This window comes from Panthera tigris, chromosome F2 (genome assembly GCF_018350195.1).
Source record: "Panthera tigris isolate Pti1 chromosome F2, P.tigris_Pti1_mat1.1, whole genome shotgun sequence".
Lineage (NCBI taxonomy): Eukaryota > Metazoa > Chordata > Mammalia > Carnivora > Felidae > Panthera > Panthera tigris.
The window spans coordinates 43931243-43957034 of NC_056676.1; the positions used below are offsets into that span (position 1 = coordinate 43931243).

The 25792-nt window shown below is 41.4% G+C and overlaps 1 protein-coding gene across 2 annotated transcripts; it reads left to right on the forward strand.

Annotated features, from left to right (window-relative positions):
• Positions 1-464: 464 nt before the first annotated feature.
• Positions 465-24857, forward strand: ERICH5 (glutamate rich 5). Of its 2 annotated transcripts, none has more exons than XM_042973120.1 (3): positions 465-611; positions 20915-21940; positions 23400-24857. In XM_042973120.1, the coding sequence occupies exons 1-3, from the start codon at positions 554-556 to the stop codon at positions 23510-23512; spliced, it is 1197 nt and encodes a 398-aa protein (XP_042829054.1). In that variant the 5' UTR covers positions 465-553; the 3' UTR covers positions 23513-24857. The 2 variants fall into 2 exon arrangements, with proteins under 2 accessions (XP_042829054.1, XP_042829055.1); XM_042973121.1 differs by lacking the exon at positions 465-611 and adding an exon at positions 6290-6379.
• The last annotated feature ends 935 nt before the right edge of the window (positions 24858-25792 follow it).

The window sequence follows — 25792 nt, forward strand, 5'->3', positions numbered from 1 at the left end:
GGCCAACGTTGAATATGAGGTGGATTAAATAGTATTAACAGCAAACTTCCTTGTGGTAACACAACTGCTGTTATGTAAGAACAGATCTGCCATCCAAAGCTGGTCTACCAATCAATAGCCACGGGCCACAATCGCCTCCTCCCCCCGCCCCAGCTATTTAGTGATGATTCAGATGAGCCCTCCCAGTCCTTCGTTCTTTCTCCGGGGCATCCTCCCTATGCCTCTCTTGAGTCTTTTTTCCTCTCCTCCTTGACCCCACCCTCCACCTCCTGCCAACCGGGCTCCCTGTTCCTGTCTTCTGCTTCCTCGTTCCCGCCTGTCCGGCCCCCTGGCCCCTTCCACCTCCCGGCGGCAACCTTCCCTCGCAGGTGCGCCCGGCACGCCGGCGCTCCGCTGTGCGCTTGCGCTCTGCCCCCGCCAGAGCCGGGCCAGCCGCCGGAGAAGCTTCTGCGCCGCCGGTGCAGTTTGCGCGGGATCCGAGCTCCTGGCCGACGCTCGCGCCAGGCTGGGACAGGTGGCTGCGCTCACCCACAAGGCCGCCCTTCTGCCCGCGATGGGCTGCTCCAGCAGCGCCCTCAACAAGGCCGGCGACGGCAACAGGCTCCGCAGCGGTGAGCAGGGGACCCGGCTCCACCCTCGCCCGGGCCTCGGGGTCGCCTTGCTCCCTAGGGTTCCGAAAGGTGCGACCCGCCCGGCAGGGGGCGGGCTGCTCGCTGAGGACGGGAGTGGAACCCAGGGCAGAGCGCCCCTCCCTCCCGAACTGCAAACTAATTTGCAGCGGGTGCGGGAGCTGCGGCGTGGAGGTCCCGGTGCGCCCCAGCCGCGCGCGCTGCCGGACGCGGGAGGCCGAGGGCCGGGCCCGGGGTTATCCGCGGGGCGAGCGGGGAGGTGGCGTTAAACCCCTACCGCGCTTGGCCGGGGGTTCCCTTAAACAGATGAGTAATTTCCTGCCCTTACAAGAAGTGCTATTTAATCTCCTAAAAGTGCGAACTTTCAGATCATATAAAGCTGCAAATTCCCTGGGAACCATTAGTTTCTGGTCCTAAGGAGAAACGTGATCCCCGTTTTTCTACCAAGACCTTGCCCTTCCGTCAGCATTTCAGCATCAGAGATGGTAACGGATGCGGAGAGCACAGATGGACATTCACTCCATCAAGTAGGATCCTGCACTTTTGAAGAGGTCAGATACACTTCCCCTGCCCTTCGCTTCAGTGTTTCTTGACGAATATGCGTGCCATATAAAGCGGTCATCACCGAAATTCAACAAATATATTTTGAGCGTCTATTATGCGATAGCCAGGTGCCTGGCTAGATGCTGGAGATACAAGTGACCCTACTTTTGAGGGTCAGGGATAGAAGAGACAGGCAATAAACAAGTTAAACGAATGATTAAGATACGTTTCTGACCGTGGTAAATCCTGTGAAAAGAGTAAGCAGATTAATGAACTAGAGAATGGGTTTTATAAGCACTTCTTAGATTTTGAATGGCTGACATTTTGGATAAAGCTTCGAAGGTTAAGTAAATTCCTTCAAATTAGTTTGCAGTCATATTCAAGGCTAACTGTAGGGGAAAATTTGCACTCAAGTTCATTCTTTTCCACAGGTCTTCTTTTAGCATCTTGTGTTATTCCAGTAACACAGAAATGTCTTTCTCTCTGATTTTGTAGTAGCACAGGGTTTTCGTGAATGCTGTTTCGGAGTTGAGACACCGTGTCCTAGTTAGAAGTATGTTGCGTTGAATTCATTTTCGTGGTGTGTTATAATTTATTTTTAATTTCAGTAGATAACAGAAAGCAATAAAAAGTTTAGAAATAAGCAAAGTAATTAAAGCCATGTTTAAGTGTGATTCCAAACCCTTTGTCTCTGACAATGCAAAGTGAAGAAATATCCATTTCTTGTGTACAATAGTTGCTGACCTTTCTCCTAAAGAAAAGAAAGCCTCTGTACCCCAAATATGCTCTCAAGAGGCCAGTGGAAAAAGTTAGTTAATTGATTAATTAGAGGCTAGTACAAGGAGCAATTTCTTTAACGTTTCATTTTATTTTATGAAGTCAGGTGGATTTTGCATCCTGCTTGGTTAATCCTTGGTTAAACCAATAAATCCTTGTTGGTTTCAATATGAAAAATTGAGGAGAATTGATGCTTCAGGAAGGTACACCATATTTGGTTTTTCTCATCCCCTTCCATGGTCCCAGATATCCTAGGAGTAACATACTGATTTAAAAAGCAGAGAACTAAATCGTCATAGATTTTTTTTGATAAAAACATGACTGAGGGGAATGTTACTCTTAGGGAAGGGCAAAAGTATCCAATAGGAGGAAAGGGTTTTTAATCCTCTCAAAAAATAATGAACAACGTTTAAAAAAGAAAAAACAACTTTATCACCAGTATTAATAACTGTCTACATAAGTCACACCTTTTCATTTTTTATTCATGCTTTCATCATTGTTCTAAGTTTTCACAGATGTTGTTCTGAAAGAAATATTTAAATGCCTGACAACCAGTTTCAGTGCATTGAAAATTAATTAACACGCTACATAAACTGCTCAATGCACGTATTAAATCAGTCAACAGGTGCATTTTGCTTTTGATGCCCAATCACACAATACTCTCTTGTAATTGGATACTATTGTGTGTTCATCAGCATTTCAATGCTGATCCATGATCTTGGAGGCTCAATAAATAATTCATTCCTGTTTCTGCAGCTCAAAACTTCTTTAAATCCTATATATAATCCTAAGTCTGTGGGTATGAGCTTTTAGATGAAAAAATCCAAGTATATTAAATGTCCTGTATATGCATTTACTCACTGTACCCCTGGTACCTAACAATATTTGGCGCATAGTTGTTGAATGAATTACTTCATTTACTCTTTAAGACAATACTATGACTAAGTATTATGATCATCTCCATTTCACACATAAGGAGCCCTGTGACCTTGGGCAAATTATCTACTCTTAAAAGTCAGAGCTGGGCTTTGAATTCAGGTACTCTGATTCCAGAGCTTGACTTCTTTCTCTTTAAACCACCTGTGATAACTAGATTTAAATCTGATTTATTTTATTTTTTTATTTTTTTTAATGTTTATTTATTTTTGAGAGAGAGAGAGAGAGACAGCGTGTGAGCAGGGAAGGGGCAGAGAGAGAGGGAGACACAGAATCCAAAGCAGGCTCCAGGCTCCTCGCTGTCCTCACAGAGCCTGAAATGGGGCTTGAACTCACCAACAGTGAGATCATGACCTGACGGAAGTCAGATACTTAACCGACTGACCCACCCGGGCACCCCGATTTAAATCTGATTTAAATTTCAGATCACTCTGGATCCCCATTTGAGGTGTGTTCATCCACTATGCAAACAACAAAAGAAATACAATAAAATGTAATAGAGCGTTATAATTTAATAAATTTAATAATATAATCACAATATTATAATCCCTAAATAAGATATGTATTGTAATATATTATACAGATGTGATATATAACTTATAAATTTATTGGATATTAATATATAATATACATATTTTAACACATATTTGTTTACCCCTAGATAAGTTGGTAAAATATGAAGCTTATATATATTACTTCCAACTATAAACTATAAATATTTGGGGGACATTTGTTTAACCCTAGAGGTTTTTTTTAATGTTTATTTATTTATTTTGAGAGAGAGAGAGAGCAGGGAAGGGGCAGAGAGAGAGGGAGGAAGAGAGAATCCCAAGCAGGCTCCGTACTGCCAGCGCAGAGCCCAATGTGGGGCTCAAACCCATGAACCATGAGATCATGACCTGAGCTGAACCTAAGAGCTGGACTCAGTCGATGGACTGAGCCACCCAGGTGCCCCTAACCTTAGATGTACATAGATGTAGAGAAACTACCAGTGTCCTCCCATAGAGATACAGATAATCTTCCTATCATACCAGAGATTCTTTAAATTTACAGTATCAACCTTTAAAATTTTTTTTTTAATGTTTATTTACTTTTTGAGAGAGAGAGAAGGCATGCGGGAGGAGCAGACGGGGGCAGACAGAGGATCCAAAGTGGGCTCTGCGTTGACAGCAAATAGCCAGATATAGCGCTTGAACTCATGAACCAGGAGATCATGACCTGTGCCAAAGTCGGATGCTTAATCGACTGAGCCACCCAGGCACCCATCACAATATCAACCTTAAAACCCTATGGGTTGATGTTAAAATATATGAACTAGCCTGTAAACTGGATTTGTGTTGACAGTTCTGCCCAACTTAATTTTCTGTAACTGGCTTAAGAACTGTTGTACATGATGCAGTATTAGCCTATAAGCAAAAGAATCATTAAATAATGGGTTGGCGTAGGTTACCTCTGAGATCTCTTATAGCTCTAAAATCCTATAGCATTAAAATATGAAGCTGTTTATTTTCTGTGCTTAAGTTTAAATCAGGTAGCAGCTACTTGGTTAGGTTGCTGTTAGGCTGAATAGGAAAAATCCATTCTACCGATCACACAGATGCATTTGTTCTGACCCAACAGACACCAGATGACTGACTAGGGAAAGAGGTGTGGAGGGATCAGGACAAAGGTGGATAGTCAACTAACTACCCAGTGCTACTCAAAGTGTAGAGCAGGGCCTGGTACATGGTACGCATAGATTTTTACTCAATGCCTTAAAATGTGCAAGGAAAGAGGCTTTTCTTTCCAGAAGGACTATTAGACAGATTGAGTGGAATTTCTTATGCTTGTGGAAGCAAATTCTAATTATTAGGGCAATATTCTATTCACAATTGCTGTTCTTTTCAGAGCCCCACGGATCTGATGGAATCTGAACACAAAGGTTTTGTTGATTTTACAGACTAATGGACCCACAGGTGTCTAGGTCTTTGTATCCGAACCTTCCTCCTTGCCAGCCTTCTGTGTACATGCACAATTATTGCTTTTCTCTTTCCTAATATAAATCGCCACCCGTTTCTGGCAGACTTTCTTCCTGAGATCTTACAGCTTAAGCACCAGGATTGACAAAGTAAATAGATGGTAATTATTGACAAATTCATTGCTAGGTTAATGTGTACATTTTCACCGACAGCTATAATCATTTGTTTATTCTCACCTGAACTCTTGCTAGCTGCTTGGAGTCCATGTTACCTAGGCAATAGAATGAGGCTTGAATTTCATGCTGTTATGTGAATTGTTCTTTGTTCTGTGGAGATACCTTCAGCCTTCAACCAATATTTTCACATAGTGACATTTCAGTCCTAAGCAGACATTTTTTCTTTGTAATTGAAGAATAAACATCAAGATTAAAACTCATTAAAAAATTTTTTTTAATGTTTATCTTTGAGAGAGAGAGAGACAGAGTGTGAGTGGGCAAGGGGTAGAAAGAGAGGGAGACACAGAATCCGAAGCAGGCTTCAGGCTCCGAGCTATCAGCACAGAGCCGGAAGCGTGGCTCGAACTCACGAACCGTGAGATCATGACCTGAGCTGAAGTCAGACGCTTAACCAACTGAGCCACTCAGGTGCCCCAAAACTCATTTTAATGGACTTTCCTTGCATGCAGATGTTATATAAATGGGGTTTCTTTCTTGAAAATGCTAGAAGTAGGAACCAAGTCTTGTATGTCTTTGTGTCCCCTCTAGAGCCTGGCATACAGAGGATGTTTGGCAAGTTTTTGTTGTAGGGTGGTTATTACATACAGCTAATTAAAATGGAACATAAGAATTGCATACATGGGGGCGCCTGGGTGGCTCAAAGGATTGGGCGTCCAGGCCTAGATTTCGGCTCAGGTCTGGATCTCACAGTTTATGGGTTCAAGCCCCATGTCAGGCTCTGCGCTGACAGTGCAGAGCCTCCTTGGGATTCCGTCTCTCTCTGCTGTGCTCTTTCTCTCTCAAAAATAAATAAATAAACTTTTTAACAAAGAGGGAATTGCTTGAGTGGTTCAAAAATTTGCAAACAGTTGAAAAATGCATGCTGTGAAAAGTATACCTCCGGTCCTGTTTGCACCAGCTACTTAGTTCCAATCACACCCATGGGTAAATACTTTTATTAGGTGGGGTTTTTAAAATTTTTCTAAAGTTTCCTTATACATTGTAAATATTGTTTCCCTCTCTAATCTTCATTATAAAATGTATTACACCCACCGTTCTTCACCTTGTTCTTTTCACCTAACAAGACGGACATCTTTCTATCTTGATATATAGAGAACGTCTTTCTCCTTTTTTATCCTTGCTTAATAATCCATCGTGTGATTTGTTTAACCAGTCCCCTATTGATAGGCATTTGGTTTGCTTCCAATTTTTTCTAGTGCAAACAAGGCTGCAACGAATTCCTTTATATATGCATCATTTTGAATGTGTTCAAGCACAGCTGTAGAACAATTTCCCAGAAGTGGCATTATTGGATTAAAGGGTATGTGCATTTATGATTTTGACGGATATCTGCCTAAATGCCTTCCATAAGACTTGTACCAGTTTACACTCTCCTCAACAGTATAGTTCTCTCTCTCTCTCTCTCTCTGCCCCTCCCTTGTGCGCGCGCACACACACACACACACACACACACACACACACACACACTCTGTCTCTCAAAAATAAATAAACATTTAAAGAAAACTAAAAAATAAAAGGGGCGCCTGGGTGGCTTAGTCGGTTGAGCCTCCAATTTCGGCTCAGGTCATGATCTAGCTGTTCGTGAGTCTGAGCCCCACATCAGGCTCTGTGCTGACGTCTCAGAGCCTGGAGCCTGCTTTGGATTCTGTGTCTCCTTCTCTGTCTCTGCCCCTCCCCTGTTCACACTCTTCTCTGTCTCTCTCTCTCAAAGATAACATTACAAAAAAACAATTTTTTTTTTGAAACATTTCAGTAAGTTTCTTATAAAATTGAAGGACTTTCGAGATTAGTGCAGCCACATCAAAACATAGGTGTGAAGAAGTCAGGAGACAAAGCAGGAGCTCCCCTTGGTTCCAGATACTTTGGACTGTGATCTCATTTAATCTCCACAAGAGCCTTCTGAAGCAAACATCTGTATCACCAAATGCAGCTAGGAAACTACAGCTTCATGGGGATAAATAGCTTGTCCGAGATCTCAGAGCTAGCAAGTGATAGGGCTGAAGCCCAGTGTGTGTGACTCAGAAGCTGCTACTCTTTTCACAGTCCAGTTCCATCTGGAGTCTAGTCCACTTCTGCGATAACTCATTGTATGGCCTTCCCTGTAGGAAAAACACAATCCATATTTGTTTGGTGGGTGGATGGGAGAATGGATGGATTGACAGAGATGGGGACTCAGGGGAGTGAGAAGTCCTATTTAGAAAAGCACAGGGATTTCAACAACAGCCAAATGATGGAAAGAACCCAAATGTCCATCAACTGATGAATAGATAAAGAAGATGTGGTTTGTAGATACAATGGAATCCTGCTCAGCAATGAGAAAGAATTAAATCTTGCCATTTTCAACACTGTGGATGGAACTGGAGGGTATTATGTGAAGTGAAATAAGTCAGTCAGAGAAAGACCGATATCGTATGTTTTCACTCATATGTGGATCTTGAGAAACTGAACAGAAGACGTTGGGGAAAGGGAAAGGAAAAAATAGTTTCAAACAGAGAGGGAGGCAAACTATAAGAGACTCTTAAATACAGAGAACAACTGAGGGTTGATGGCAGGGGTGGGGGAGAAGGGAAAATGGGTGATGGGCATTGAGGAGGGCACTTGCTAGGATGAGCACTGGCTGTTGTGTGTAAGCGATGAATCATGGGAATCTACTCTCAAAGCCAAGGGCACACTGTATACGCTGTGTGGTTAGCTAACTTGACAGTAAATGATTTAAAAAAAAAAAAGGCAGAGGGAGAGTAGGAATCAGGACCCAGGTAATAACAGAAACTGGAAGGAAACATTGGTTGAGGTGGGCTTGGGAAGAGAATAGGTTGTGAAGAGGGTCTCCTAATCAGGCAGGAGAAAGTCAACACAGCAAAACAAAGCTTTATTGTGTTCTTTTAATTCATGTTCCTGTAAGGTTGCCACATGTCCCAGGTATTATCCACAGTTTCACTTCTGTGTTAATGTTTTATAACATCAAGTTTAAAATAAAAACCTAACACTTGTGGGGGGTTACTGAAAGGCTCACCAAAACTGATAAAAGCATCAAACTTGGCCAGGCTTCAAAAGCTGGTGTGTTTAACTGCATGTAGTTCTAGGTAATTTTTTTAAGCAAAATACCAGAATATAGCTCTCCAGGTGAGTGTTAATGTCTGGGAAGTATCAAAATGACCTCAGAAGCTTCTTTACAGGGGTACCTGGGTGGCTCAGTCAGTTAACCGTCCAACTTCAGCTTAGGTCATGATCTCGCAGTTCATGGGTTCAAGCCCTGTATCAGGCTCTGTGCTGACAGCTCAGAGCCTGGAGCCTGCTTCGGATTCTGTGTCTCCCTCTCTTTCTGCCCCTCCCCCACTCATTCATTTTCTCTCTCTCTCTCAAAAATAAGTAAACATTAAAAACAAAAAGAAGCTTCTTTACGTTCCCAGGGATGTTGCTATTGTTCACGTTCTTTGAACCCCTCCTTGGGAGTTTACATCAGGTTCTGGAGTTCATTCTTTTGTATATATTCAAGGGTGTCAGAGGTTTGCCCTTTAAAGATTAAGATTGAAAAGAAAAACCACATTGTGTTAAACAGCTAAACACCCATGGGAATTACTTTATGAAGGTAAACGAAATAGGCCAGGCGATGCCAGTGTGCTCAGAAACAAGGAGTGGTCATTGGAAAAAGGCAAGGAAAAGAAAGGGCAGCCTGTGTTGTAGTGGCAACTTCAGCTGACATCACTTTCTTCCCCATGGAAGGACCCAAGGATCTGTGGGTCCCCAGGATAACTGGGCTGGGCTGTGGTGACTGGGTGGCTGGAGTCCCACACCTAGGAGGGATGACCCTTTTTTCTCAAGACTACATACTCAACAGTTCCTTATGGCTGCTCCTCTGTCCTGGCTTCTCTAATGAGACAAAAGAACTCAAGACCCAATAACATGTTCTTCATTCATACTGAACACTGCTTGACATTCAAATCTGTATGGCTCTGAAAACTTGCTTGAGATGAGCACATTATATCAGGCTAGTTTAGATAAATGGAGTGTCCAAATGTACATTAAGTAGAAAAGTCAAGATGCAAGATCAAGAAGCATCCGTAGACAGCAAAATGGCACCCCTGCCCTATTGATCTACTGTAGGGTCACCAAAACTCACATTTCATTTATAAACAATGTACTCTGTAGCCATGACAGTGTAGAACAGTGTAGAACATGACAAAGCAGACATCAAAACAGCATGAATTAACACCATCCAAGATAGATATAAAATGAACATGACCTCATAAGCCAAAGATGGAAATGACTCATGTTCAAGAGGCCACTCAACAAGCCTTCTCTATGACCTGAACCCCTAGCATTTCCTGGCTTCTTTGTAGCTGTTCCTTTTGCCTCGCCCCTAGGTACCCCCTTTCCCAGACCCCCCTCTCTCAGTGATGGACCTGTCTCCTCTCCACTAAAAGACATCCACTTCCTTGGATGTAGCATCAAACCAAGGTTTTTTTGTTTGTTTGTTTGTTTTTGACTATCAATTAATAGTCTGTTCCCCTCATCAGGATTTTCCCGTGTGGTGACAATACTTTCTCAAGCCTGTAATATATTTTTCCTTACACTGAGTGAAAATGTTTTCTTCAGAGGCTTGCCTTTAAAACTTCCTCTTAAAGGGTCCCTGCAAGATGAGAACATTCCACGCTTTGCAGACAGCCCTGATTGATCTGTCATTGTTACGTTCTCAGCCTTGCCCACCTAAATACTCCTCTAGTTCTGTTGATGGTGACAGCAATATATTTGTCCCTGTGTTGCATGTATCAGAGTCCCCCAGCCTGTGAGAATGAGTTTCAGTGTGCCAGCATTTCTTCCAGCCCTTAAGGCAGCTGGGCAGGGAGGGACTTTGCTGTTATTGATAGTGATAAGGAACTCTTTCTCCTTTTCCCTTTAGTTGATTTTGGGGAGGGGAGCTATTCTTACCGTTTCCATTTTCCTAAGACTGATAGGAACCACATAGTTTCTTTTGGCTAATTTCCTTTTCCTTTGCAGTGGAGTAGTAGCCTCTATAGACTAGATGGTTATGAGAGGATTTGAACGTGAGTGTGTTTGTGTGTGTGTGTGTGTGTGTGTGTGTGTGTGTGTGTGTGTGTAAATTTCAACATATGGGAGACCGTATAGAGTGCTGATTAAGAATGTGGGTCTGGAGTTAGACTGGCTTCAAATCCTGGTTCATGATAACTTATTAGTGGTATAACTTTGAGCCACTCAATCTCCTTGTGCCTCAGTGACTTCATCTGTAAAACGGAATTAACAATAGTACCTATTTCATAGACTTGTTCTAAGGAATAAAATCAGTTAATACATACAAAGCACTTAGAGGTAGCCTAAATAGTGCTTAGAATAAGGGTTGACAAACTTGCCTGCTGGCCAAATCCAGCCCACCACTTGTTTTCGTAAATGAAGTTTTATAGGAACACAATTATGTCTATTCATTTACATGTCATTTGACTGCTTTCTTACCATGGTGACAGAGTTGAGTAGTTGCAATAATGACCCCAATCCAGCAAAGCTGAAAACATTTACTGTCTGTCCCTTTACAGAAAAAAAAAATTGCTGACCCCTACCTAGAATATTGCCTAGTAAGTCCTCAATAAAAATTGCCTGTCATTAACATCAATTTTAGTAAATCTCAATTTTTTTTGTATTGCTTTTCCAAGATCAAGTTTTGTTTTTTTTCCTCAAGATCAAGTTCTAAATCCTGGAGTTTGTTGATTTCCTGACATTTTCATTTTGGTAAATTTGTAAAAGGAAAGGAACTGTTAAAAATATTAAGTTAGTAATAAGGGCACCTGGGTGGCTCAGTCGGTTAAGTGTACGACTTCAGTTCAGGTCATGATCTCGCGGTTTGTGGGTTCGAGCCCTGCGTCAGGCTCTGTGCTGACAGCTCAGAGCCTGGAGCCTGCTTCAGATTCTCCCTCTCTCTCTGCCCCTCCTCGGCTCATTCTCTATCTCTTTCTCTCTCTCAAAAATAAACAAACATTTGAAAAAAATCTTTAAAAAATTGTCTTTAAAAAAACTATTAAGTTAGTAGTAGCACAAGTGGTACAAAAATAACAAAAAATCATAAAAGTGGAATGGGAATGATCCAAGTTTATGAAACGGTTTTTCTAAAGCTATCAGATGTTATATTGCTAGGTTACATGCTCTTGTACTTTTGCTGCTATATTAAAAAAAAAACTTTTATTTTAGAAAAGTTTTAGATTTACAGAAAATTCATGAAAGTAGTGCAGAGAGTTCTCATAGACCCCATACCCACTTTCCCTTATTACTAACATCTTGCATGAGTAGGGCAGGCTTGTCACAATGAATGAACCAATGCTGATACATTATTATTTTAAAAAATTGTTTTAAGGTTTTTATTTATTTTTGAGACAGAGAAACAGAGCACGAGTGGGGGAGGGGCAAAGAGAGAGAGAGAGAGAGACAGAATTTGAAACAGGCTTCAGGCTCTGAGCTGTTAGCACAGAACCTGAGGCAGGGCTCGAACTCACAAACCATGAGATGGTGACCTGAGCTGAAGTTGGACACTTAACCGACTGAGCCACCCAGGCGCCCCACTGATACATTATTATTTACCAAAGTCCATGCTTTATTCAGATTTCCTCAGTTTTTCTCTAATGTCCTATTTCTGTTCTAGAGTCCCATTCAGGATTCCACACTACAGTTAGTTGTTGTGTTTCCTTAGGCCCCTCTTGACTATGACAGTTTCTCAGACTTGTTTTCGATGACCTTGACAGTTTTGAGTACTGGTCAGGTATTTTGAGGACCATCCCTCAATTGGGATTTATCTGTTGCTTTTCTTTTTTTTTTTTCTTTTTTTTTTTCAACGTTTTTTATTTATTTTTGGGACAGAGAGAGAGACAGAGCATGAACGGGGGAGGGGCAGAGAGAGAGGGAGACACAGAAACCGAAGCAGGCTCCAGGCTCCGAGCCATCAGCCCAGAGCCTGACGCGGGGCTCGAACTCACAGACCGCGAGATCGTGACCTGGCTGAAGTCGGACGCTTAACCGACTGTGCCACCCAGGCGCCCCTATCTGTTGCTTTTCTTATGATGCTCCTAGGCTTGTGGGTTTTGGGAGGAAGACCACAGAGGTAAAGTGCCCTTCACATCACATCATATCAAGGGTACAAGTTCTCAGTGTGACTTATTACTGCCTCCTAAGCTTTTCTAAGATTCTGAAGCATGAAGAAGGGCGAATGTAGATTTTTGTTTTATACTCTAGTCTTACTGAAATCTTACAGTTAAATTTAAAAAAAAATTTTTTTTTAATGTTTATTTATCTTTGAGAGAGAGAGAGAGAGAGCGAGCAGGGGAGGAGCAGAAAGAGAGACACAGAATCTGAAGCAGGATCCATCCAGACTCTGAGTTGTCAGCACAGAGCCTGACCTGGGGCTCGAATCCATGAACTGTGAGATCATGACCTGTGCTGAAGTCGGATGCTTAACCGACTTACCTTGTGGAGTTTTTAGGAAGATTGAGTGAGATAATCCACAAAAAGCCCTAGGCAGAATGCCTCAATAAACATCAGCCACAAGGCCTGTTCAGGTTGGTGAAGTGTCGCAACTTATGCCTATTAGAGACATGATCTTCACTTTCTCCTTCCTCTCCTTGCTCATCGAGATGCCTTTGATTTCGTAGACTCGATTTCTGCCCAAATGTTGGATCCCCGTGTGCCAGTAATGACCATCAGTCAATGAAGCGGTCTTTTTTTAGTGGTGAATACTGTTGATAATTTCAAAAGTGATGTTTTCTGCAATAGCTTCTTTGAAGTAAGAGTCTATCTTCTAGGAGTCTAAAAGAAATAAAATGAAATTGGAAAATCTTTTCTGAAGGAGGTAACTATTTGTCATTACTTGGCTCTGTAGCTTTTAGATATCAGCCTTCCCCCTCTTCAGGCCCTACATCTCCATGTATGCTCATCAAGTGTTCCAGAAGTGTCTCTCCAACTACATGTTCTTGTTACTTTATAGTTACATTTCCACATTAGGTTTACCTTCATATTTTATCAAATTTACTTTGTAATGGTCAAAACTAAGTTTAAATGTATCAAACCAGGTAGTTCTATTAAAAAAGATGGCTTGTTCAGGGTGCCTGGTGGCTCAGTCAGTTAAGCATCGGACTTTAGCTCAGGTCACGATCTCACTGTTCATGGGTTCGAACCCTGCATCAGGCTGTGTTGACAAATTCTCTGTCTCCCTCTCCCTCTGTCCCTCTGTTGCTCACGTGCTCTCTCCCTCTCTCTCTCTCTCAAAAATAAATAAACATTAAAAAAAAAAAGAAGCTTCATGGGTGCCTGGGTGGGGCTCAGTTGGTTAGGCATCCAACTCTTGATTTTGGTTCAGGTCATGATCTCATGGTTCGTGAGTTCGAGCCCCACGTTGGGCTCTGCACTGACAGCGCTGAGCCTGCTTGGGATTCTCTCTGCCCCTTCCCTGCCCATGCTCTTTCTCTCAAAATAAATAGATAAATAAATAACATTTAAAAAATTATTTTAAAAAAATATGGCTTTTCCGATTTTTATTTACCATCTCTAGGATTTTTTTTTGCCTGATGGTTTCACACTTCAGTTACATGGGGTATTGCTTAAGTTCATCTCTCTTCAACATGAATGCCCTGCCAACATCTACTGACTGACAGAACGCGCCCTTGGGGCTTAGCATTTGTGCCACGGCCCGCGAGGAAAGTGTTTTTACATACTTTAGTGAGGGAAGAGCACAGACACATCTAGAATAGCTCCACAAATGTTTGTTGGATAAATGATATGATGAAAGTGGGGAGAAAACAAAGAAAGAAAATGGGAAAGAAGATGAGTAGACTCTTCCCTTGGGGCTGACTCATGTGGCATCTGGGTTCCCAAAGCCCAAAAGCTGCAGGAACCTAGAAATGGTGGCAGCAAGGGAAAATACCAGGGAACCAACCCCCCCCCCCCCCCCCCCCCCGCCATTCTCATTGATTCTCTAGAAAACCCAGCAGACAAACCAGTGAGGTCTCTGGGATGTCTGATGGGTCATAGCCATGGGATAGGAAATATTGACCTCAAGTTTTTCTCCTCGCTGGGTAGAAACTTTTCATTTCTGATTAGGGTAATGAACGGAGTTGAAAAGCTTTCATTGTAATGTGAATTTCAGGTATGTTAGCTCTAGTTCTAATCCCTTCTGTAATGTTGCCTAGTATTTAACTTCTTTGTGTGCCTATCACAACGGTGCTTACAACCAGGGTTCTGTTAGTTCAGCTGTCACAACAAATTTGTGCATGGATCAACTTACAACAGAATCAAGAGAGATAATGAGCACCAAAGGATTAGGCCCAGAGCAGTGTATGATTTGATAAAATGTAGGGTTCAGAAAACAGACACATCTTTAAACAACTTTGGATGTGGAAACAATGCATCTCTCCACAATATTTATTATATAGTAATACAGATTAGGCACAGAATGTCTTCTGTGTGTGGACCAAAAAATCTCACTGCTTCAAGTTAGAGTGCTAGAAGAAATGATGTAGTACCTTCTTCTACCTCAAGGAGGTATATCTGGGATTCACAAAACCACACAGACAGAGCATGTGGAGATTCTTGGGTGAGAGGTAAGGCATAGGTACCAAGTCGTACTTAGTGAGGGAAGTAGCCATTATTTGAATTTCCATGCAGACAGTAAACTTTTTTTTTTCTGACAATAAACTTAAGGATGGAAGGGACCAGATCTTCCTTGTCAACCGCTGTAAACTGCTCAGCTCAGAAGAGGCATATTAGGCACTCGAATACTTGAATTCAGTGAATAAGTGAAATCAAAGCCAACAAACAGAATGAAAGAGATTTATTTATAAAAAGCTGCTGGTGGACTTTATTAATGCCAGTCAAGTCCTGCCTGACATTATGAATACTATCACATTATTGATCAATAATCACATTAAAAAAATTTTTTTAATGTTTTTATCTTATTTTTGAGACAGAGACAGAGCATGAGCAGGGGAGGGGCAGAGAGGGAGACACAGAATCCAAAGCAGGCTCCAGGCTCTGAGCTCTCAGCACAGAGCCTGACGCGGGGCTTGAACTCATGACCTGAGCTGAAGTCGGACGCCCAACCGACTGAGCCACCCAGACACCCCAATCAGTAATCACATTTTAAAACTTACCATGGTAACGACACAATTCTGTAGGTCAACATTGACAGTTTTATAGTGTTTAGGGGACTATTTATCCAAGCTCTTTAATGTTGACGTTCATTCTTTCTGTTGCTCAGTTAGCTGTAATTTATTTGACAGGGGCCACCACTAGACCACACAGGACCTTTGTGAAATTAGAAAAAGATGCCCTCCCCGCCCCTGACACATGCAGCCTTGCAGCCTGCAGGTGCACAGAGGCTGGAGTTGAGCTCTCTCTCTCTCTCTCTCTTTCTCTCCCTCTCAGAATGCCCTGTGCAGTGAGAAACCCGCACCTGCCTAGCTGTATGCTGCTCCCCCCAGTTTACTGAGTACCTTCTCACGTCACACAGTATATTGGGGAATACGCATATTATCACCTCAGTCAATTCTCCAAAGTGGCCTGAAAGGCAGCTCTCATATTCCCATTTTACAGATAAGGAAACTGAGGTCTAGAGAGGTTAGGAGCTTGTCTAGATTGTACAGTTGAATAAACGGTGAAATCAGGATTCACATCCAACATCAGAACAGTCTGGAATGCACTGTTCCAGCTGAAGAGGAGGAAGATCAAACAGATCCAAAAATCCTACTTCCCTCAGCGGCTGGGGATAAAAACATTCTGAAGGATATGCAGTCTGGTGCCTGAGAGGAAGTGTTTGTGGCAACTGTAGACTTCATTGCTGTATTCTCTGAGAGGCGGTTTGAAATTACCATTTATTTTCCAACCTTTTCAGTTTTTTACTTCGATCTCTTTTTTTCTGAATAAGCTTAGAGAAAGGTACCGATACTAGAATGAATGAAATTACCTTACGTGTCTGTTTGCCCACCATAATGTCTTCCTTTCTAGGGCCATCAAGTGAGGTATGATACCGGTGACGGCTAGCATGGACTGTCACTCAGTGGTGCCGGTCACTGTGCCGGTGCTTTCCACTAGCAATGTGATGCATGGAGTCCTCACAACGACTCTGCTGATACTGTTCCCATTTTACAGGTGGTGAAACTGAGGCACAAAAAAGGCTTAATCAGGCTAGTGAGTACAGGAATCAGGACTCGAACCCGCCACATTATGGGTGTTGTCTTCAAGGTCATATGATCTCTGCCCTGCCTTTTAGAACAGATTGTGCTTTTCTCTCACATAGGAAAAAAGAACTTTGGGGCTATTAGGTAAGAACTATTACCTCCAGGGGCACCTGAGTGGCTCATTTGGTTAAGCGTCCAACTTCACCTCACGTCATGATCTCACAGTTCATGGGTTCAAGTCCCATGTCAGGCTCTGGCTGACAGGTCAGAGCCTGGAGCCTGCTTTGGATTCTGACACTCTCTCTCCCTCTCTCTGCCCCTCCCTTATTCTCTCTCTCTCTCTCTCTCTCTCAAAAATAAGTAAATAAACATTAAAAAACAAAGGAGAAATAAAAAAAAAAAAAGAACTATTACCTCCAAAAGCATTCCTTTCAAAATTCAAGCAGAATGCAGTTCATTAATATAAATACAAAAGGAATGTGGTGTCACTAAACTTTTCTCTTTTTTTTTTTTTTTGGTGATTATTTTATTTATTTTTGATTTTTTTCCTCAAGTTTTTATTTAAATTCCAGTTAGTTAACACAGAGTGCAATATTATAGTTTCAAGTGTAGAACTGAGTGATTCATCACTTTCATACAACACCCAGTGCTCATCACAAAACTGCCCTCCTTAGTACCCATCACCCATCTAGCCCATCCCCCATCCACCTCCCCTCCAGTAATCCTCAGGTTTGTTCTCTATAGTTAAGATTTGGTGATTAAAAAAAAAAAAGTTTTGGTGATCATTTTATTTATTTATTTGTAAAAGTTTATTGACTTATTTTGAGAGAGAGAGAGAGAGCAGGGGAGGGGCAGATAGAGAATCACAAGCAGCCTCTGTGCTGCCAGCATGGAGCCTGACGCAGAGTTCGAACTCACGAACCGCGAGATCATGACCTGAACCAAAACCAAGAGTCAGATGGCTTAACCGACTGAGCCACCCAGGTGCCCCAAGATTTGGTGATCATTTTTAAGATGTTTTATCTCCTTTGAGCTACCTTAGAAAAATATTAGAGACAGTGACATTCTTCTGTAATATTTCCCAGTTTGGCTGACTATTTTCAGGTTATATTATAAAAATATTACATGTCAAAGACATTTGCCTACTTCAAGTATATCAATAAGATTAGGAAAAGTACCTAAGAATGAAAATTGATACTGTGATCATGGGCATAAATGTTCTAGTTATGGCAAAAATTGATAGAACACTTGAGTATTTGTGACACTATTCATGGAAAACAACTTTTTATAAAACTTTTGTTTTTGGAGAAGAAAACTTGATTTAGTCTGATAGCATAATATGTTTTTCAAAATATAGAATTGAGTGACTTTGGTTTGGGTGTGTTGACACATTCCCCCCCATGGCTTTCTGCTCTAGAAGAATGATGCCTTTAGAATGCACCCACAGCTGGCACAGTTGGATGAAAGTCGTTCATGTCATTTAACTGACAGTACTAATCACCGTAATAACTATTTTACCAGAAAATATAATTTGGCAGACATCTGTGATTAGTATACTAACACATTTCCTTGTTAATTTCCTTAGACAACCCTCACCAGAACATCCTTCGTGTGATCTGAATGAATCGTCTTGTCATAATGAATTATTTTGTAGGCCTGAGAAATCACTTTTATTAAGTTGCCTTAAGTGCTATTAATTTGAAAACCTTCTTCATGATGAGGCCTGAGGGAGAGGCGTAGGATAGCCCTTCTCCCTATTCTGACATATGACCCCTGGGGGGCCCACAGCCAGGGCCCTGAATTTCCCCACATCCTTCCCAAACTCTGCTTCTCCAAGCCTCAGCTTGAATTACTCTCCACCCAGGGCTTCCCACCCAGCCCCATAGGCTGGGTGGGAAATGATTTAGTGTGAACACATGTATTAAGAAGAGAAACAATTGGCAGTGAGTTGAATTAATGACAACACATAAACTGAGGAAGTGAAGACAATGACAATTATTATTTCAGGGAAATACAAAAAGAAATTTACGCAAAGTAAGAGCTTACTGTTTGGCTCAGTTCTTCCTAGCAGACATACTCATTCTATGGACATGCACTTGAATGTTGATTTACCCAAATTACAACATGATTACTATGTTAAATGATTGCTAATATATAGTTGGTGAATTGAAAGGAAATGTTAGTGTGTGATGGGAGAGGGTGTGGTGATAGAGGTAGGAGGAGAAGGAACCGAAGCCTTTATTTTCCAGAGTGGGAGTTCATTAAAAAGCCCAAACCGAAAAATCGTGAAGTAGCAATTTGCTTAGAGATATAGAAGAAAAATATCCCTTCAGACAGCTAAAAGAATTAAAATATTTGCCCCTAGGGAAGGGGAAATGGGAGAGGAGATCTGAGTATTGGTTGTGCATTTTACATTAAATAAGCGATATTCAGTATAAATGTATGCATATGTAACTGGGGTGAGGAGTAACTTAGGGAAAAAATATTAAAACAATTTTTTTTACATTTATTTATTTTTGAGAGACAGAGAGAGACAGAGCACAAGTGGGGGAGGGGCAGAGAAAGAATGAGACAGAATCTGAAACAGGCTCCAGGCTCTGAGCTCTCGGCACAGACCAGACATGGGGCTCGAACCCACAAATCGTGAGATCATGACCTGAGCTGAAGTTCATGCTGAATGAGCAGAGCCACCCACGTGCCCCAGGGAAAAAAGATTTAAAAAAAGAAGAAAAGAAAAACAATCTTTGGGGGGAGAAAAAGGGTAGAAGTATATCACCTAGAGGTCCATTTTAACATGTTGGTTTATTTTCTCTCAGTGTTTTCACCATCCATTTGTGATTTACTTTTTCTTCCTCCCCCTTTCCCTTCCAATCATTGACATTGCTATACTCATACTATATGTGAAATTGGTAGCTAACTTACTGAGCACTTAAGTGCACGCAAGACCTTGTGCCAATACACATTTTATATGCATCATTTCGTTTGATTAACCCAACTGTGCGTGCCAATATTTTAACTTATTATATCATAAATATATTTTTTAAGTTTTATATATTTATTTTGAGAGAAACAGAGATAGTGTGAGAAGGGGAGGGGCAGAGAGAGAGAGAGGGAGAGAGAGAATCCAAGCAGGCTCCATGCTGTCAGCGCTGAGCCAGACGTGGGGCTCGAACCCACGAAACCACGAGATCGTGACCTGAGGTGAAACCAACAATTGGATGCTCAACTGACTGAGCCACCCAGGTGCCCCATAAATATTTTCTTATATTAACATATCATCTTCATAACCATCTTTTCTCATGGTGCAGTAATATTCCATCCAGCAGAATATTTATCTTTTCCCCAACTTATTAGACTTTTAAGTTGTTTTTAATTTTTGCTATTGTGAAGAATACTGAGATGATATATATATCAAAAAATATATATTTTCCTGACATTTGTGCTTTTAGGATAAATTTCCAGAAGAAGGATTACTGGGTCAAAGAGTATAATCATGTTGCCAAGTTGCTTAGCTGTCTAGGGCACTTTTGTGTTCCCCCTTTAATGTTGATGCCTCGTGCAGCCTTGAGATGGGGGGGAGAGAGAGATTCACTGCCATTTTACAGATGTGACAATTAGGAGCTAAGTCCCCAAGGTCACACAGCTGGGGGAAGAGCCAGAATTACAATGCATGGTTCCCAACTCTTTCTTGGTTTCTGCCCCCCAGATGAAATGAAACGCAGGTTGAACTGTCCCTGCCACTTTCCTTCCCAGACATCTTGATCTTTACCGAATGGAGCTTCTCCGTCATGGGGCCTTTTCCTTCCACTGAGACCCATTCTGCTTTGGGAAAAAGTAAGACCTCTGTAGCAGCCCAACACCACACACTGAAATCTTCTAAGGCTAAGGGTGAGAAGGAGAAAGACCATGAGAAAAAGCAAAGTGAAATGTGCTTATTGAGAATGTGGGAAGGTGTCTAAGGAGCAAACAAGAAAATATTGTAGTTTTGGAGGACGTGTTAGAGCTGAACACAGTAAAGAAGTTTGACTTGGGGAATGTTTAGGTCATGGTATGGCCTCTCTTTACTCAACTATACACAGGATTCTCTCTTTTAAGTTTGTTTATTTATTCTGGGGGGGAGGGGGAGAAGGGCAGAGAGAGAGAGAGGGAAGGAGAGAGAGAATCCAAAGCAGGCTCCACACTGTCAGTGCAGAGCCAAATGCGGGACTCAGTCTCACGCACCCTGAGACCATGACCTGAGCAGAAATCAAGAGTCGGACTCTTCAAGAGTCGGACGCTTAACCGATAGAGCTACCCAGGCGTCCCACCACCGGACTCTCTTAAATCTACTTCTTTTTTTTTTTATGTTTATTTATTTTTGAGAGAGAGAGAGACAGAGCACGAGCAGGGGAGGGTCAGAGAGCGAGGGAGACCCAGAATCCGAAGCAGGCTCCAGGCTCTGAGCTGTCAGCACAGAGCCCAACGTGGGGCTCAAACTCATGAATGGTGAGATCATGACCTGAGCCGAAGTGGGATGCTTAACCGACTGAGCCACCCTGGCGCCCCTTAAACCTACTACTTGATTGTGATATATTTTCTGAGGATAGAAACTAACCAAAAATTTGTATTTTTTCTTTTTCAAGTGAATATTCAAAAAGTAACTTTGCATATCTATTTTTCAACCATAGAAGAAAGTGAGTCCTGTTTTGCCCAACCCAAACCACATACTCCGGGAAAAGAATCATCTACTCTTTACGGCAAGGTACAAAAGGAAAGTCCTCCTCCGTTAGAGAAGCTCAAGATTTCAGCAGCGTCTACAGCTAATGGTGTTAAATCCCTCTGGGAACAGCCCTTGGCAGATGATACTACAGACCCACCAGGACCTACAGAAGACGCTCAGCCTTTAGAAGGACCCAGGGAATCTGAGCCACTTCAGCCACATGTCAAAGATGATACTCCCGGAGCAGGAGAGAAGAATGACACGGAAGCAGTGACAGAGGCTCAGTCTTTAAAAGGAAATGCTGAGACTGAATCTGTAGGAAGAGATACCAAGTATCAGCCGTCGAGGATCACAGGAGAGAGGGACTCTCCTGGAGCAGTGGAAGGTACTGAGAATCCACAAACTGCCAGAGAGATGAAACCTCTAGGAACAGCGGAGAAAGTTCCTCCTCTGGAAGCAGCTAGAGAGCCACAGCCTCAAGAAGCAATGGGAAAGGGTGAACAGACCCAGCTCCCAAAAACAGTTCCCAAAGAGAATGAATCTCCAGAAGGATTGGAAGGGGGTCAGTTTGTGGAAATGGCTGGAGAGCAGAAACTTCAAGAAACATTGGGAAAAGATGAGCAATCCCAACTTCTAGAAACAATTCCCAAAGAGAGTGAATCTCCAGAAACATTGGAAGGAAGCCAGTTTGTGGAGACAGCTGGAGAGCGGCAACTTCAAGAAACAGTGATAAAAGATGAACAATCCCAACTTCTAGAAACAATTCCCAAAGAGAATGAAACACCAGAAGTATTGGAGGAAAGTCAGTTTGTGGAAACAGCTGTAAACAATGATTTGCTCCATAAAACTCCTGACGGTCTAGGAAACATGGAGCAGATTCAACCTGAAGGAATAGTTGGAAGCACGGAGCATCCAGTGGGAATTCTAGAAACAGGAGCTAATATGGAAACGGTCAGGAAAATTCACACTAATGAAGAGGACCAACACATTGAAGGTAAAAGTGATGTTGTCCAAAATTCAGGGTTGTTTAGATGTGCTACGTAAGAGATCATCCCTGGGGATCTCTATTTCAGGGGTTTGAACTTCATTTTACCCAAACCAAAAAGACTTCCATACCTGAAAAACAAGCTCTTAGCTTTCTAGCAAAAATTTTCTAAACCATAGTCCGTGTCTGAAATTTTTAACCTGGAGTTTCATTGTTGAATACACTTGGATGTTGAAGGCAACATGTTAAAATTTCTGAGTTTTTCTGAGTTCGCTTTTCATCAGGCCCCATGGAGGGTACGAGGATCCAAAGTAAAGACGAATAGGTGGTTAGTGGGGGAATTAAGCTTCTAATGAAAGAATACCCACATAATGGATCTTACACTATAATTTTCATCTTTGCCAATCTTATCCTTAGAAAATTACGGTCAGTCTGCTTGTGTCCTCATATAGTCCTCTTGTCTTTCTGGGAAGACTGGAGGAAATGTATTATGTCTTGGTAAAATGTGTTTTTAAAATGTACCTCATCAGCATAAAACAAAGGGTATCCATACTGTTCTTTATTAGAATTATAATTTAAAAATAACATTTCTTCTGGGACATGATTTACATTTTGGTAAATTTTAGCTTCATACTACAGCATAATTAAATAAAGCACACATCTGTCTGTTTCTTGATTCATTTATTACCCCAGCAGTTTTTGAGTGCTAATCATATGCCAAGTTCTAGGGGTACAGGAGATAGGCCCTGTCCTCACGGTGCTCATAGGCTAGCGGGAAGAAGGCAGAATGGAAACAAGTTACCACAATCTATCGAGGTAAGTGCTTTAATGAAGGTGTAGAAAAGTGCTCCAGGAAAAACAGGGGAGATGTACTTGTTGCACTAGGGTTAGCAAACTCAAGTCGTTAGGGCCTAGGATAATGACCGTGAGTGAAGGGAGGGGCACATGTTATGGCATGGGGAGCCCTGGGGACCGTGGTGAACAGGAGCACTGTCCTAGCAAAAGAGGCACCGCTTCTTGGCTCCATCCATGAGCATGGGGGTCAGTGTGGCCCATTCTGATTTCTTAGGGAGACAGATTTGTATCTACAACGTCCAGACTTTTAAATATTTGCAATCTTTTTTTTTTTAATCTCTCTTTTTTTAATGTTTGTTTTTGAGAGAGAGAGAAAAAGAGACAGAGTGCCAGCAAGGGAGGGGCAGAGAGAGAGGGAGACACAGAATCTGAAGTAGGCTCCAGGCTCAGAGCTGTCAGCACAGAGCCCGACGCAGGGCTCAAAGTCATGAACCGTGAGATCATGACCTGAGCTGAAGGTGCCCCAGGGCAGTTGCCTTTCTAGATACCATCAGAGAAATTTATTAATTTGACCTAAAGAGCAGAAACTGCCCCACTGGAAGTCAGCTGTGAGGTGCTTTATTGTCAATGATAAATGAGAGTATCTTAATATCTCCTTTGGTTACTTTTCCAGGTGAGACAGGAGAAAAAGTTGAAACAGAGATGGAGGATGAGAAAGTAAGTGAAGGGACTGGAACAAAAGAAGAAGAAACAGGGGAAGCTGTGGACCTTTCAGCAGCCATGTAGATGGATGTGGTAGCAGAAGGATGAATAGGCACAGGTGTTGTGATAGAAAATGTAGTGAAGTGTGTGACTTCGGATCTGATTGTGTCTATAAATGTCTATGTGTTTTATACAAGGAGTATGGTTATCATGTTCTTGATTACATTGTTCCATAAAACTGCTAAGCTGTAAACAGTTTTCTCAGGCACTTAGAATAGTTATACATTTAGAACTACAGTAGCCACGGCCAGTAAGGACTGGGGTATAGGATCACTGAAGAGTGTGAGGGTATTTTCTTCACTGTGGCAACACGTCCATTCGGTTCAGAAAATGACACCCTAAAAAGAAAGTATAAACCTTAGGTGTAGGTGGCTGGAGAAAGGAGTTAAATTTTAGGGAGCATATGATAATCAAGTAACACAGTTATAATTACAACGGGATAAGAATGAACAACAACATCAGGGCAAAATATATCTAGTGGGTTTTTCTTTTTTATTTCGTTTTTTTTTTTTTTTTCCTGTTGCAGAATTTAAAGCTGGTAGGAACCTACTCACCTTAAGTCTGTCTACTACCATAGACTCTTATTTATGTCAAAGGAGTGCAGTCTCTGGTGCTGTTGCAAGATCAGGCATTTCCACACTGAAAGGCTACACGTTTTTCCAGGTGCCATTTTAAATCAGTTGTTGATTTTACACTTATGTGAAGGGTTTCATTGGTGTTATCCTTTTAACTGACATTAAAGGCGTTTGAAACTTATTGACTTTTAAACGTATTTCAGAGACAACAGACAGCAAGAATTAAAACCTAGATTTGCTGCCTATGTGGAATTTATTCCCTGGGTCCTGTTTTGTTTTGTTTTTCAGATTGCTGTGGCTTAATGTTAGGCTTTAGAGGTAGAAAGGAGCTAAGAAATCAAGATTTAGAAACCATTTATAATATTGCATTAATGTTAAAATGATGCACCATTGAAAGTTACTTTTCACGAATTCTTCCTAAGTTGCCAAGGGATTTTGGTAAAAGATTATACATGAATATAGTAATGACAATAGCAATCTTGTCTACCATTGAGGACCTGTGTTTATGTATATCAGGATAGAATTATATTCTGGAAACATTTTCTTTCCTTTTCTTATTTGTAAATGTGTATTTTTAAGATAACTGCTCAGATGAATTAACTAGACTCTGTTATTTTTAATTTTTTTTAAATTTAGTTAACATATCATGCAATATTGGTTTCAGGTTTAGAATTCAGTGATTCATCACTTACATACAGCACCCAGTGCTCATCACAAGTGACCTACTTACTACCCATCACCCATAGCCCATCTGCCACCCACCTCCCTCCATCAACCCTCAGTTTGTTCTCTGTTGTTAAGATCTCTTGTGGTTTGTTTCCCTCTCTTCTTTCTCACCACCCCCCCACCGTTCATCTGTTTTGTTTCTTAAATTTCACATATGGGTGGAATCATATGGCATTTGTCTTTCTTGGATTTGACTTATTTCACTTAGCAAAATATATTCTAGCTCCATCCACATCATTGCAAATGGCAAGATTTCATTCTTTTTGACGGCCGAGTAATATTCCATTGTATATAAATAATCTCTTCTTTATCCATTCATCAGTAGACTCTTTTACTTTGGCTTTTATATTAAAATGACTACTAAGATGACTTGTAATTAATTTCAAGAATATAGTATACAGGGAAGAATTATCTTTATTCTGATTTTAATATTAGTTTATGTTTCTGACTTTAGAGTTGAAGTAGACAACAAGAGGGGGTACTTGAGTAGATGATGTCCCCCTTTCTGCAAAGTAGCTCGATTGTGATTTTATTGAGACCAAGGACTGTTTTGTGTATCTTTGATTCAGGCATTTATCTCCTTTCATGGAACATTATAGGCACTTGATAAATATTTGTCAAATCAATACATGAATAATGAATACCCATTTATGTTTAATTCATTAGAAAAGAATATATTTAAGATATCAATTTGTGTAGCACTAACATTTTCTTGAGGGCTGCTCAAACTCAGCAATGTGCTATATATTTGGTGTAGTTTTCTGAAAACAGCAAAATTTTGAGGTCAGGAAGTGTATAAATCAGAACTGATGTAACATCTCTCAAGCTGACTTTTATAATCCAAAGGTGTTTTTCCTGACCAGAAGGTATTTTTATACAGATATCTAGTAAGTAGAGAATGACAGAGCTCAGTGTAAAATATATCTGATCACCTTAAAAGGTGGAATTGTACTTTGTATCAAGTACTAAAATAGTAAGATTCATTTACTTAATAGACATAAAG

Excerpts from the sequence above, each read along its gene's own strand:
- ERICH5 (XM_042973120.1), top strand. The coding sequence starts at position 554 with ATGGGCTGCTCCAGCAGCGCCCTCAACAAGGCCGGCGACGGCAACAGG. Across the intron at positions 612-20,914 it reads CGGCAACAGGCTCCGCAGCG|AAGAAAGTGAGTCCTGTTTT; the intron begins GTGAGCAGGGGA and ends TTTCAACCATAG. Across the intron at positions 21,941-23,399 it reads AGAGGACCAACACATTGAAG|GTGAGACAGGAGAAAAAGTT; the intron begins GTAAAAGTGATG and ends TTACTTTTCCAG.